The following is a 13,479-nucleotide window of genomic DNA, read 5'->3' on the forward strand; positions in this document are numbered from 1 at the left end:
ATATAAGGTTTTCAACCCACAATAAATAACTTTATTATTTTCAACAATCATTAACCCGATTACCCGTTCCCGTTATCCTCACCTTACGTCCCTAAAGCATCTATCATAAGGGACCTATCCTAAGGAATTTCATCGGGATGGACACTACTGCTAAGGGGATTCCTCAGCCATAAGTGTCCTAGGCTTTTGGGGGAGTTTGGGGAGTTAGAGAGAGAGTTTAGAGAGAGAAAATGAAGGTTCAAGGTGTGAGAGAAGTGCTGAACCCGGCACCTCTATTTATAGGCTGTGAAACAGCTCTACTCGATGAGTTGGTACTTCTACTCGTCGAGTCCAGGCTAGGTGTCACCATTCTGGTGGCAGAACGTGGGTGGCCCACATTGTGCCACGTCGCCCCTTTCGCAGCAGCACCCTGCCGACTTCTAAACCCCGTAACTTTCGTATACGAGCTCCGTTTTTGACGTTCTTTATATCCACGCGTAGGTAAAAACAAGATCTACAACTTTCCTTTTGACTCCGTCGACTAATTCTCGACCGATCTTAAATTTAACAGTAGGAGGAGATTATACTGTTAAATGACCGCGAAGAATTCGTAACTCCTTTATACGGACTCCGTTTTCGTCTGTCTTTTTACCGTTGAGTTCCTATTAATGATATATTCAACTCTCATTTAGACCGCGTAATCCAAAAACCGCTCGAACTAAAATTCGAGTTTTGGGCCGTGCACTGCTAAGCCGAATCTTAGAAAAATCATAACTTCCTCATACGAAGTCAGATTTGGGCGTTCTTTTTATGGATGTTCTCGGTTTAACATATTCTACGACTTTGATTTAGATTACTAAGGCCAAAAAGTCTTCTATCGTAAATTCACTTTTTACGCTTCCCGGTGTCGCACCGGTTCCATCGTGAAACTTCGACGGGTCATAACTTCTTCGTTATAACTCGGATTTCGGCATTCTTTATATCCCCGGAATCCTTGTTTCGACCACTACAACTTTATGTAGAGATATCGGGTTTATCTCACACTTTAATTTTGACGCTTATTTTTATCCTTTATTTATTATAAATTTTATAAATAAATAATAAGCATATAAATTCACATAATACTCAAATATTTCATCTTTATTACTTCAAAAAGAGTTACAATAGTTGACCTAGACAATTTGATCATCTAATAATGTTTAGCCTAGAAACGCGGGCGTTACAGCGTGGCGGCAGCCACCACCTCACGGTGGTGGTAGTGGCCTTCTCTTGGTTTTCCTGCTAGACAAAACACACACCACACATACTAACATCAAACAGTTGGCTGAACTAACACACACACACACACATTGCACACATGGTGGCCCATGGTGGCAGCCACCACCTCACGGTGGCATGCGACGGTCCCGACGATAGGCAGCAGTTCACAGAGTAAGATGGTCGGAGTAGCTCCGACGACTATCGTGAAACATCCAAGAATGGCAGCAGAAGGCTGAAGAAGAAGAAGACACGGAGCTTGTAACGACCACGTCTTCCCAGTTGCGGCGCATCGGCGGTTCATAGCAGCAACACCCGACATAGTGGCGGGTTATTCCGACTCCAATGGCGGCTAGGAGGCTAACGGTTTACACCGGCCGTTGGCAGCAGGCGACGTCCAATAGAAGAGGAGAAGAAGAAGAATTGGTGGCAGCGACTTTGATTGGAGACGGCAGTTGATCGGAGCTTCCATAGGTTTGAGGCCGAGAGGAAGTCCAGTGGTGGCGGCTGAAAGGTTCAAGTATGGCGGATGCCTCATCGTTTAGGGTTAGGGTTTTTGGGAGTAGTAATCTTAAAACGTGAGGGAAGGATCGTGGGGTTCAAGTCCCGCTCAATTAAACTTCTATATAATTTGTCACAATCAGTCCCTCCTTACCAAACCCTTTTCAAAATAAGGCCAAGATTTACCATTTAACCCTCAACATCAAGATCCATTACAAATTAAGTCCCATAAATTACCAAACAGCCCCCATCTTCTAAAATCTTCACAATTCAGCTCCCTATGTTACCCCTTTAGTCCCCAACATCTTAATTATGACATATTCAGCCCTTCCACCTCTTTTCCTTTCAAATTAAATCCAAATAATTACCACGGAGCCCCTGACTTCATAAATATTTACAAATTGAGTCCGGAACTCACACTTTTAACCCCCCAACTTCTAAAATTATGACAATTAGCCCTTCTAGACCATCCTTATATATATAATTATTTATTTTAGGGCTACTATTCGTTCATTAAATTATTTATTTATCTAATAAATAAACGGGGTGTTACACTATCCCTTATGAAGCTTTATTCAAAAAGAAGGTATGCTTGACAAATTTGAAGTCTTTTGGTTGCTTGTATTATGTATCCACTCTTCTTGTTCATAGAGAAAAGTTTATACCAAGATCCAAGACTTGTGTTTTCACAGGGTACCCTTTTGGTCAAAAAGGGTACAAAGTACTTGATATGGAAACAAAAGATATATATGTTTCCAAATATATCAAATTTATTGAACATGTTTTTCCTCTCCAACATATCAAGGTTAATATTGTCCAACATGTCTATCTTCCAAAAGATATTATTGATGATCAAATTCAAACTGACAATTTTACCCCCACATATACAAGTCAACAATTCAATGATAGTCCATATTCTTTAAATTCACCTATTTATCCCAATTCAGATGATCATCATATATCACCATCCCCACCTGTTATAACTCATCCCCAATTCAAACACATTAATCCACCTCCTCGTGTGAATGACTACGTCTGTCATAATGTTATGAATCATAATGAACAATTTGATGATTTTTCTCATATAATTACAAATTCTTTTATCAATGATTCAAATACTTTTACTCATGCTTCCAATCATGTTACAACAATCAACACAAGTGCAACTTAAAAGATCACAGAACCAACTTTGTTTCATCAAGCCAAGGGAAGTCCACTTTGGGAGGAGGCAATGCAGAAGGAATTTGATGCTTTAAATGACAATAAGACATGGGAAGTTGTTAAACTTCGTAAAGGAAAGTGTCCCATTAACTGTAAATGGGTCTATAAAGTGAAATATAGAGCAAATGGAACTATTGAACATTATAAAGCTCGTTTTGTGGCTAAAGGATTTACACAAAAGAGGGTGTCCATTACCATGATACTTTTTCGACTGTCATAAAATCAATACAGTTTGAAGTCTTGTTGCTTTAGCTGTGAAGAAGAAATGGAAGATCCACCGCTTTGATGTAAATAACACATTTTTGCATGGCGGTTTACATGAAGAAGTGTATATGAAAAGGCCACCGGGTTTGAATCAGTCCAATCCATCTCTTGTATGCAAGTTAAAGAAGTCTTTGTATGGATTGAAGCAGGCTTCATGCCAATGGTAAGATAAGCTATCTTCAGCCTTAACTCAAAATGGTTTTCAACGATCTGCAAATGATTACTCTTTATTCATCAAGAAGGTAAATAACTTCATCATCATTGTTGTAGTTTATGTTGATGACGTTCTTGTAACCGGCGATAACAATGATGAAATTTCTGCCCTTAAATTTTTTCATGACGATCAGTTCAAAATCAAAGATTTGGGAACAATTAATTTCTTTCTGGGATTAGAATTTGTTGACACAGAAAATGGAATGATGGTTCATATACATAAGCTCATAAAGGATTTATTGGATGCATATCTACCCAATAATGCCAAGATTGTTCATTCTCCTTTGCCCAGCAAGCTCAAAGATCTTTATATGAAACAAAGTGTCTTGATGATCCAACTATATTCAGACAGTTAGTTGGGAAGTTCATTTTTTACTTCATACACGTCCAGACAGTTAGAGGCTTTTTGAGATTCTGACTGGGCAGCTTGTCCCACAACTTGTCATTCTATTAGTGGATTTTTTTCATAACAATGGGAGGAAGTCCAATTTCTTGGAAATCAAAGAAACAAGCCCCCATTTCTTTATCATCAACTGAAGCTAATTACCGATCAATGCGTCAAGTTTGTTTTGAATTGGCATGGCTAAGTCGATTGCTTTCTAAATTTGAAGTCTCCAACATTACTCCAATTCCAATAAAATGTGATAACATGGTAGCTATTTACATAGCTAAAAACCCTGTTGTTCATGAATACACGAAACATATCGAAACTGATTGTCATTTTGTGTGAGAAAAGTTGCAAAGTGGATTAATATCATTATCGTAAATTCCTACTAAAGATGAACCAGCTGACATATTCACAAAGGCTTTATCTGGTGTTGAACATCAGCATGCGATTTCCAAGCTAAGTCTCATTTCATGTCCGCCATCTTGAGGGGGGGGGGGTATTGATGTATAAAAGTCAATGATAGTCAACTATCATTGTAATAAATAGTTAATTACTCTTCTGATAAGAAATATTACACGTGGCTTAAGTTTGTTAATCTGTTAAATTAGAGTTAGTTAGTTTATTATTCTTGTATACAATGAAGTCTGTAATCATTTTATAAGAGTTAATGAAAAGTTTCTTTCAAATCATTTTTTTCCTTCATCTTCTACAAAAAATTGGGGTAAATTTCTAAAATAGTTTTGAAAAAAACAATTATAATAAAAATTAAAAGGATTGACCAAAATATATAAAAAAAAATGAAAGACCAAATTTGTAATAGAAAATAAAACTTTTGGTTAAAACTATACAAAAGGAAAGCGAGAGGTGAAAAGGCAAAAGATGAATAAGAATGTTAATTGTAATAAAAGTTAATAGTTTCATAAAAAAAATAAGGACCAATTTTATAATAGAAAATCATCTAAGTTAAACCTATAAAGTACTCATTACATGGGATTGGTTGCAGCCGAATTAAAATTATTTTTATTTATTATTTTTATTTGATACTGTGTAATTGTGTTGTATACAAGTTTAATTATATAATATAGACAAAAACTTGGTAAATGGTATATATGGTTTCTAGGAATTTAGCTTTTAGTTTTTAATTTTAAAAAACTTCATTCAACCCATCTAAAAAGACTTTTATATTATTTTTATTTTATTTTATATTTTCTTAAAAAGTCATTGTATTTTCCCAAAATTTAAGATATAATCTCTAAGTTTAAAAGACTTTCTAGATAATCTTTATGGTTTCAAAACTTTTAACAAAAGTTCCTTATTGCTTATTCTATTAAGCTGGGATGTTAACTACCATTTTCGTCATTGCATTACCACATGGATTATTTATGAAACTTTTTGTTATCGTAAAAAAAAATAAATAAATAAATAAAATATCCGGTGGAACAAAAGGGTGTATGAGTTCATGTAAACATTAGAGATAGGGCTGATTTGAGATTTCTAGGGCATGAATCACGAACAGGTAATATTTTCTTTTCCGGATAACCACCATAGGCGTCGATCTAAATCCTTTTTTTCTTCTGCAACCTATTGGTTCCGATGTGCAATGTAAGGATTAAGGTATTTTTTTTCTAAAGTTTAATGTTGTAAAAAAAAACAAAATTAAAAGTTTAATGTAGGATTTCTTTGTATTTAGATGTATTTTTAAAGTTACTTCATTATATTATAATTATATGACTTCATTCCCTTGTTTACAATAAAACATTAATCGACAATTTTAGAAATTTTAAAAACAATTATTAAAATTATATTTTTATGAAATGTATATAAATAAGATATAAAATATTAATCTACAATTACATAAATTAATTGGTAATAAATAGTTGAAGAAATTATAAATTAGAAATATAATACTATATAATAGCCTGGCAAACTTAAAAAAATAAACACTTTTTTTTGCAGTAAATTCTTCGGCAGTATGACCAAAATTTTACAAATACAATAACCAAATACTAAAATCATCAAAAAAAGAAAATGCTATTTTTATATAAAAAGAAGTGTTATTTTTATTTTTAATCGAGTAGGAAGAAAAAATGACAAAAATTAAGATTTAAAACAAAATAGTGGCTCAAAAGTGCTTGAAAAATAATCACAGGTAATCCCTCGTAGTTGTAATGATATGAGAGAGATTGTGTTCATCATCATTGCCACTTTTTAACCTCTGTTTCACCTCATTCTTAAAAATCATAACATAATAATTCAATTCATGTTCAAGAAACTACTCATTAACAGAAATCATTCGAAAATTTATAAAATTAATAATCCAAAGGACGAAAATGGGATTCAGAATGAGTAGGAGGTTAATTGTTCAATCACTTCGCATAATTTATGCTTCAGAAGACATTGTCAAATAAACTTTCATCATCACTATGCCAATTTCACCGATTTCAAACGAATTATTGCTCATAAATAACAGATCGAAACAAGAATGAAAACGTAATCAGAAGCAGAACGAAATCATTTAACGAATTATGAAGGTAATTGAAATCATAAGATTTACCTGTAGGAATGATTCTAGTAGTAATGTGTTTGCGTTCATATATAAAAGGGGGAAGTGGCTTTTGAGGCTTTAGGTGCTTAGGGTTAGGTTTAGGTTTTAGGGCATCATTCAGCTACAAAATTGTATTATGGGCCTCTATATAGCTTAAGCCCTAATGCCTAAAGGCTTCTCATCGTGGGCTTCTTACAATAGTTAGGTTTTTGATGTTTGTAATTTTGTAGTTGTATACAAGAATAACAAATATATATTACAAGAAGAAAAAACAAAATATAACAGCATTTTTTAAGAAACTAATCACAATTTAATAAAATCCTCCTAATTACCGATAAGGGAAACGTTAAAATGTGTTTTTTTTTTCAAAAACAAATCACAAATTAATAAAATCCTCCTAACCCACCTATATCTTTTCCATATATTAAATAACAAAAATTATGGAATTGATTGTTTTTAAGGGAATTTCCCTAATGAGAGTTTCGGGTCGGCTTTTGCGTACCGACAAATCTCCTGCTACAAACATGGGACTTTGCCTCATGTCCTGGAGTCATGCAGACGAACTTTCATGGCTATGAAATTTATTGTTGCTTCATGAAGATTTTGAATTTTTTTTCAGATAACCTTGAAGTGTCAATTTTGTAAAATCTATCAGAATGCCCTATAGTATGTCAAATTAATTATCTTAGCTACCATTTCATTTCTATGATATTATAAAATTTGTCAAGAGTCACTTAAGTACAAAAAAGTCCTACATTTTAGCTAATTTTACACTTATTTTACTCTTGTAAAAGGATGATCAATCCAAAAATTATTAATTATTATTTTAAACTTTTTTTTTTGGAAACGACAAATACAGTATAAACTACTCCTAAATTATTCGACCTATGTCCACAATGTGACTTGAACCCTCGACCTCAATGAGGTAGGACACATCGGATACCGCTGGGCTAGAAAGCCCTTTGGTTGTTTTTTTATATTAACCATACAAAATCACCACAATATCCTTAAACTAGTTCAAATGACATAAACTGTATGGTATGTCATGACTTGTGTAGCAAGGATCATGTTAAGATTGGACTATGATGTTCTCAAAGGGTTCGTGTAAAACCATGGTTGACATACTATCTGTTGCAAAGCTAGTTTTTGTCTAATAAGCTAATTGTTGGCTGATAAAGTAATACAGTTTGATAAAAACTTAGTTGAAAAGCTAGATGAAAATATAAAATAACATAAAAGACATAAACGTATAAATATATATTTGTAAAACTTACAAAAAAGAAATCATAAGCTTATCAATAAACTTATAAATGTATATTTGTAAAACTTACAAAAAAGAAATCATAAGCTTATCAATAAGCTATCTCGTTTAGTCTTTATTAAAAAAACTAGATTATAAGTTACTTTAATACTCTCACTAAACAATACTTTACAATAAAGTAGTTTATAAACGAACTTATAAAACCGGATATTGTTACACTTTATAAGAATTAAATAACATATAAACAACTTATAAAATACTAACATTATCTAAACAAAAGAATTTAAAATTTAGCAAAATTTCAAACAAATCGAATGATGAGCCTCCACATTGGGTAGATAAGCAAAAGAAGAATACCAATGGTGTTCGATATCCCATGGCTTTGCATGAAAGAATTCCCGAATCCACCAGATGCACGAATGTGTTCTTGAAGAAGATAACAACCAATCAAAAGACAAATCGCAACCCCAATCCAACTTCCCCTAAACGCATGAGCAAATAAACCCGGAGCAACTATCAAAAGAAGAATCAATGATCCAGGCATCTCCAACCAATCTGCATCCAATCCAAAAATACATACAAATTTTCCAAATTGTAAGAACTGAAGCGAATCAAAGAGGAGAATGAATACCTGGGAAATGACGTGGGAAGAACAGCCTTAATACAACTGCAATGAATGCGACCCACAACCCAAATTGTCCCCTGAAGATCGTCGGATACTTTTGTTACGTATGAAGAGAAGATTAGATGATTAGATGAATAAACTATAAAGAGGTTGGAAGAATTGGATACGAACCTTAAGAAGTGGAATAACGATGGAGGGAGACTGAAGTATATGTAAGGTACTAACAGTGATGTTAGCATGTTTGATCTCCAGTTTGTTCGATCCAGTATCAACAAATACCTGAATCATATGTTACTATCCTTAATCAAAGTCGTAATCAAGGACTTTTTCAACAGGTGAATTGCAACGAAAATCCCTAAAAATGGCTAATTAATCTCCAACGATCCTAATCACATCGAGCAATTACTAAATTCACAATCTGGAAAGTAAATTTCGACATCTGATCATGATCGAATATTCTAATCAAACTTGATTGAATTAAGGACAATTGAAAAACTCACATGGCAGCTAAGGATGCAACCCACGAAAGCAAGGAAGTGCCGAACCCTAAGCCGCCGAGCTTACTGACATGATTGAACAGCGTCTCTACGGCGAGTTTCAGCTCGGTGATATCGGCATTGAGTATCTCCGACGTCACCTCATCGGCCTTCAACGTCAAAATGTCGCTCCTCACCATTTCCACACTCGGATTTGATTAAACTAACACCAAATTGATCGACAATCAACGTTATGAACAGTAGAAAAGATGTATATCAAATGTTTGGGGTCCAAATGTACGAATTTTGAGGAGGATGGAAGTAGAAATAGGTGTGAGTGAATGGGGCTCCATATTTTTAGCAACGGTATTTAGTGCCGGAAGCACGGTCCGCTTCAAGTTTTCCGACTGTCGTTCCTCTTTCTCCTTATTTTCGTTAATTAACTATTAGACAAAATTATATAAAGGGTAAATTATAAGAATGGTCCACGTGGTTTGGGTTATTTTGCATATGGACTATGGAGTCATTATTTTATTTTATTTTATTAACTCGGATTATCCATATAATTAGTAATTACTCACTTTGGGTGCAAATAAGTCAAACTATTCGTGAGCTATTCGAGTTTGGTTCGTTAAAAGTTCGACTCAAAACTGATTTTAAATGAATCCGAACCAAACTCGAGTTTAATATTAAGCTCGTTTATTAAACGAGCTTGAGCTTGAGCCTATGTAACTAAGCTCGATTAGGTCTGCGAGCCTAAACAAGCTTATATACAATATAATTTATTATTATTTTTATATATTAAAATAAAAAACATATTTGGGGAATTAAAGATTTAGGTATTAGTAAACGAGTTTCTTTAACGAGCTTGAACCGAGCTTAAGCTTATTTAGGCACGTTAGACAACAACCGAACCAAACTCGAGCCTGAACCGAACTTGTGTAATTCTTTACGAGCTCGAGCCAAGCTCAGTACAAGAAAGCTCGAATCATGCCGAACTCGAGCTCGAGCCTTGTATAATTTAAATGAGCCCGAGCCGAGCCTGGACAGGCTCAGGCTCGGCTCGGCTCGTTTGCAGCCCAATTAATACACACTACCAAACCTACCTAAATGATTGTCATACTATTATTTATTATTTTAAGCGAAAATATCATATTATCACATCGAACTTGTCGCGTTTGTTTTATAAAGCCACCCATTTTTTTTTTTGCACATTAAGAGAGTGAACTTACAGTTTCCTGTTTTAAAATATCCTTATGTGACCTGATACCAAATTCAAAGGTAATATACGTGTCACGAAAGAAATGTTTGTTTCATGTCCCTTTAATGAAATGGTCATATGTATTATCTTCTTCTTGAATTGTTTTAAATAAGCCTATTTCGTTTTTCGTTCTTCAGTTCCGCCGTCCTCATTCACTAAAAACCCTTACTTCCAACCAAAGTTCATGTCGAGTGTCGATGGCAATATTCGTCTCAATCAAATTTCATTTCTAATGTATGTTCATCAACAAACCTTTTTGCTACTTTGATGGTATTCGTCATATGTTCAAGAATATCGATTTTGATGGTATGTCTTATACTGTATTTATGGGTTTTCTTGAACGATTCACACAAGAGAAGTGTGAGAAGCTTTGTTAGTGTCAACGTGATTTACAATCCCAGAAGGTTTAACCTTTATTTCTAATGAACTTCAATATCAAGAGTTTTAGACATTTCTTATTGGTAAGGAGTACAACTGCCTATTTACATGGTGTAACATCATGTTTCGGATTGTTTGTGATTGGGGTTCGTGGGCTAAAACCCGGGCATGAGGAAGCCTCGGGGTTACGACGAGTTGCTAGAGGCGTAGGGCATCTCGTCACCTTTCCGTGGATATGAGGTTTATGGGAAACAGAGTTATATCGAGGAAGCTGTGGAAGTTTGAAGTTTTGGGCAAGATAAGTCATTTAATTGAAAAGGGTGGCAGCGGAGTACGCTGGGCGTACGTGTGTGTACGCTTAGCGTACTCATGTGCGTGCTTTTTAAGCGGAGCCACCTAGTATGTTGGGCGTACCAGAGGGTACGATGGGCGTACTAGGCACAGAAGGAAAACCCTAATTGAGGGGAGTGTCCCTATATAAAGAATGAGATGGCCTCATTCCTGGCCACCATCCTCGGTCAATAAACCCTCTCAAACCCTAATCCTCGTTCTTGAGCTTGTGTGTGACCATTTGAGAGCCTTAAGTGATTTTATGTGTTCTTGAAGTGAAGAAGGAGCTTTGGAGAAGGAGTGAGAGTCCAAATTGATCGACAATCAACGTTATGAACAGTAGAAAAGATGTATATCTAATGTTTGGGGTCCAAATGTACGAATTTTGAGGAGGATGGAAGTAGAAATAGGTGTGAGTGAATGGGGCTCCATATTTTTAGCAACGGTATTTAGTGTTGGAAGCACGGTCCGCTTCAAGTTTTCCGACTGTCGTTCCTCTTTCTCCTTATTTTCGTTAATTAACTATTAGACAAAATTATATAAAGGGTAAATTATAAGAATGGTCCACGTGGTTTGGGTTATTTTGCATATGGACTATGGAGTCATTATTTTATTTTATTTTATTAACTCGGATTATCCATATAATTAGTAATTACTCACTTTGGGTGCAAATAAGTCAAACTATTCGTGAGCTATTCGAGTTTGGTTCGTTAAAAGTTCGACTCAAAACTGATTTTAAATGAATCCGAACCAAACTCGAGTTTAATATTAAGCTCGTTTATTAAACGAGCTTGAGCTTGAGCCTATGTAACTAAGCTCGATTAGGTCCGCGAGCCTAAACAAGCTTATATACAATATAATTTATTATTATTTTTATATATTAAAATAAAAAACATATTTGGGGAATTAAAGATTTAGGTATTAGTAAACGAGTTTCTTTAACGAGCTTGAACCGAGCTTAAGCTTATTTAGGCACGTTAGACAACAACCGAACCAAACTCGAGCCTGAACCGAACTTGTGTAATTCTTTACGAGCTCGAGCCAAGCTCAGTACAAGAAAGCTCGAATCATGCCGAACTCGAGCTCGAGCCTTGTATAATTTAAATGAGCCCGAGCCGAGCCTGGACAGGCTCAGGCTCGGCTCGGCTCGTTTGCAGCCCAATTAATACACACTACCAAACCTACCTAAATGATTGTCATACTATTATTTATTATTTTAAGCGAAAATATCATATTATCACATCGAACTTGTCGCGTTTGTTTTATAAAGCCACCCAATTTTTTTTTTTTGCACATTAAGAGAGTGAACTTACAGTTTCCTGTTTTAAAATATCCTTATGTGACCTGATACCAAATTCAAAGGTAATATACGTGTCACGAAAGAAATGTTTGTTTCATGTCCCTTTAATGAAATGGTCATATGTATTATCTTCTTCTTGAATTGTTTTAAATAAGCCTATTTCGTTTTTCGTTCTTCAGTTCCGCCGTCCTCATTCACTAAAAACCCTTACATCCAACCAAAGTTCATGTCGAGTGTCGATGGCAATATTCGTCTCAATCAAATTTCATTTCCAATGTATGTTCATCAACAAACCTTTTTGCTACTTTGATGGTATTCGTCATATGTTCAAGAATATCGATTCTGATGGTATGTCTTATACTGTATTTATGGGTTTTCTTGAACGATTCACACAAGAGAAGTGTGAGAAGCTTTGTTAGTGTCAACGTGATTTACAATCCCATAAGGTTTAACCTTTATTTCTAATGAACTTCAATATCAAGAGTTTTAGACATTTCTTATCGGTAAGGAGTACAACTGCCTATTTACATGGTGTAACATCATGTTTCGGATTGTTTGTGATTGGGGTTCGTGGGCTAAAACCCGGGCATGAGGAAGCCTCGGGGTTACGACGAGTTGCTAGAGGCGTAGGGTATCTCGTCACCTTTCCGTGGATATGAGGTTTATGGGAAACAGAGTTATATCGAGGAAGCTGTGGAAGTTTGAAGTTTTGGGCAAGATAAGTCCTTTAATTGAAAAGGGTGGCAGCGGAGTACGCTGGGGGTACGTGTGTGTACGCTTAGCGTACTCATGTGCGTGCTTTTTAAGCGGAGCCACCTAGTATGTTGGGCGTACCAGAGGGTACGATGGGCGTACTAGGCACAGAAGGAAAACCCTAATTGAGGGGAGTGTCCCTATATAAAGAATGAGATGGCCTCATTCCTGGCCACCATCCTCGGTCAATAAACCCTCTCAAACCCTAATCCTCGTTCTTGAGCTTGTGTGTGACCATTTGAGAGCCTTAAGTGATTTTATGTGTTCTTGAAGTGAAGAAGGAGCTTTGGAGAAGGAGTGAGAGTCCAAATTGATCGACAATCAACGTTATGAACAGTAGAAAAGATGTATATCAAATGTTTGGGGTCCAAATGTACGAATTTTGAGGAGGATGGAAGTAGAAATAGGTGTGAGTGAATGGGGCTCCATATTTTTAGCAACGGTATTTAGTGCTGGAAGCACGGTCCGCTTCAAGTTTTCCGACTGTCGTTCCTCTTTCTCCTTATTTTCGTTAATTAACTATTAGACAAAATTATATAAAGGGTAAATTATAAGAATGGTCCACGTGGTTTGGGTTATTTTGCATATGGACTATGGAGTCATTATTTTATTTTATTTTATTAACTCGGATTATCCATATAATTAGTAATTACTCACTTTGGGTGCAAATAAGTCAAACTATTCGTGAGCTATTCGAGTTTGGTTCGTTAAAAGTTCGACTCAAAAC

General features: G+C 35.4%; 1 protein-coding gene across 1 annotated transcript; it reads right to left on the reverse strand.

The window, feature by feature from the left end:
* Window positions 1-7,796: 7,796 nt before the first annotated feature.
* On the reverse strand, window positions 7,797-9,147 carry LOC145169481 (cold-regulated 413 plasma membrane protein 2-like). Its single transcript, XM_079088036.1, has 4 exons — window positions 8,755-9,147; window positions 8,426-8,533; window positions 8,261-8,331; window positions 7,797-8,184 (listed from the first exon to the last, which is right to left on the reverse strand). The coding sequence occupies exons 1-4, from the start codon at window positions 8,928-8,930 to the stop codon at window positions 7,931-7,933; spliced, it is 609 nt and encodes a 202-aa protein (XP_078944162.1). The 5' UTR covers window positions 8,931-9,147; the 3' UTR covers window positions 7,797-7,930.
* Between the last annotated feature and the right edge of the window lie 4,332 nt (window positions 9,148-13,479).

Source organism: Lactuca virosa, chromosome 4 (assembly GCF_052849685.1).
Source record: "Lactuca virosa cultivar CGN04683 chromosome 4, Lactuca_virosa_CGN04683_v6, whole genome shotgun sequence".
Classification (NCBI taxonomy): Eukaryota; Viridiplantae; Streptophyta; class Magnoliopsida; order Asterales; family Asteraceae; genus Lactuca; species Lactuca virosa.

Bases quoted from the DNA above. Each gene is read 5' to 3' on its own strand.
- LOC145169481 (XM_079088036.1), bottom strand. From the start codon at position 8,930: ATGGTGAGGAGCGACATTTTGACGTTGAAGGCCGATGAGGTGACGTCG. The intron at 8,332-8,425 runs GTTCGTATCCAA...GACGATCTTCAG, and splicing joins TCGTTATTCCACTTCTTAAG to GGGACAATTTGGGTTGTGGG. The intron at 8,185-8,260 runs GTATTCATTCTC...GATTGGATGCAG, and splicing joins CTTCCCACGTCATTTCCCAG to ATTGGTTGGAGATGCCTGGA.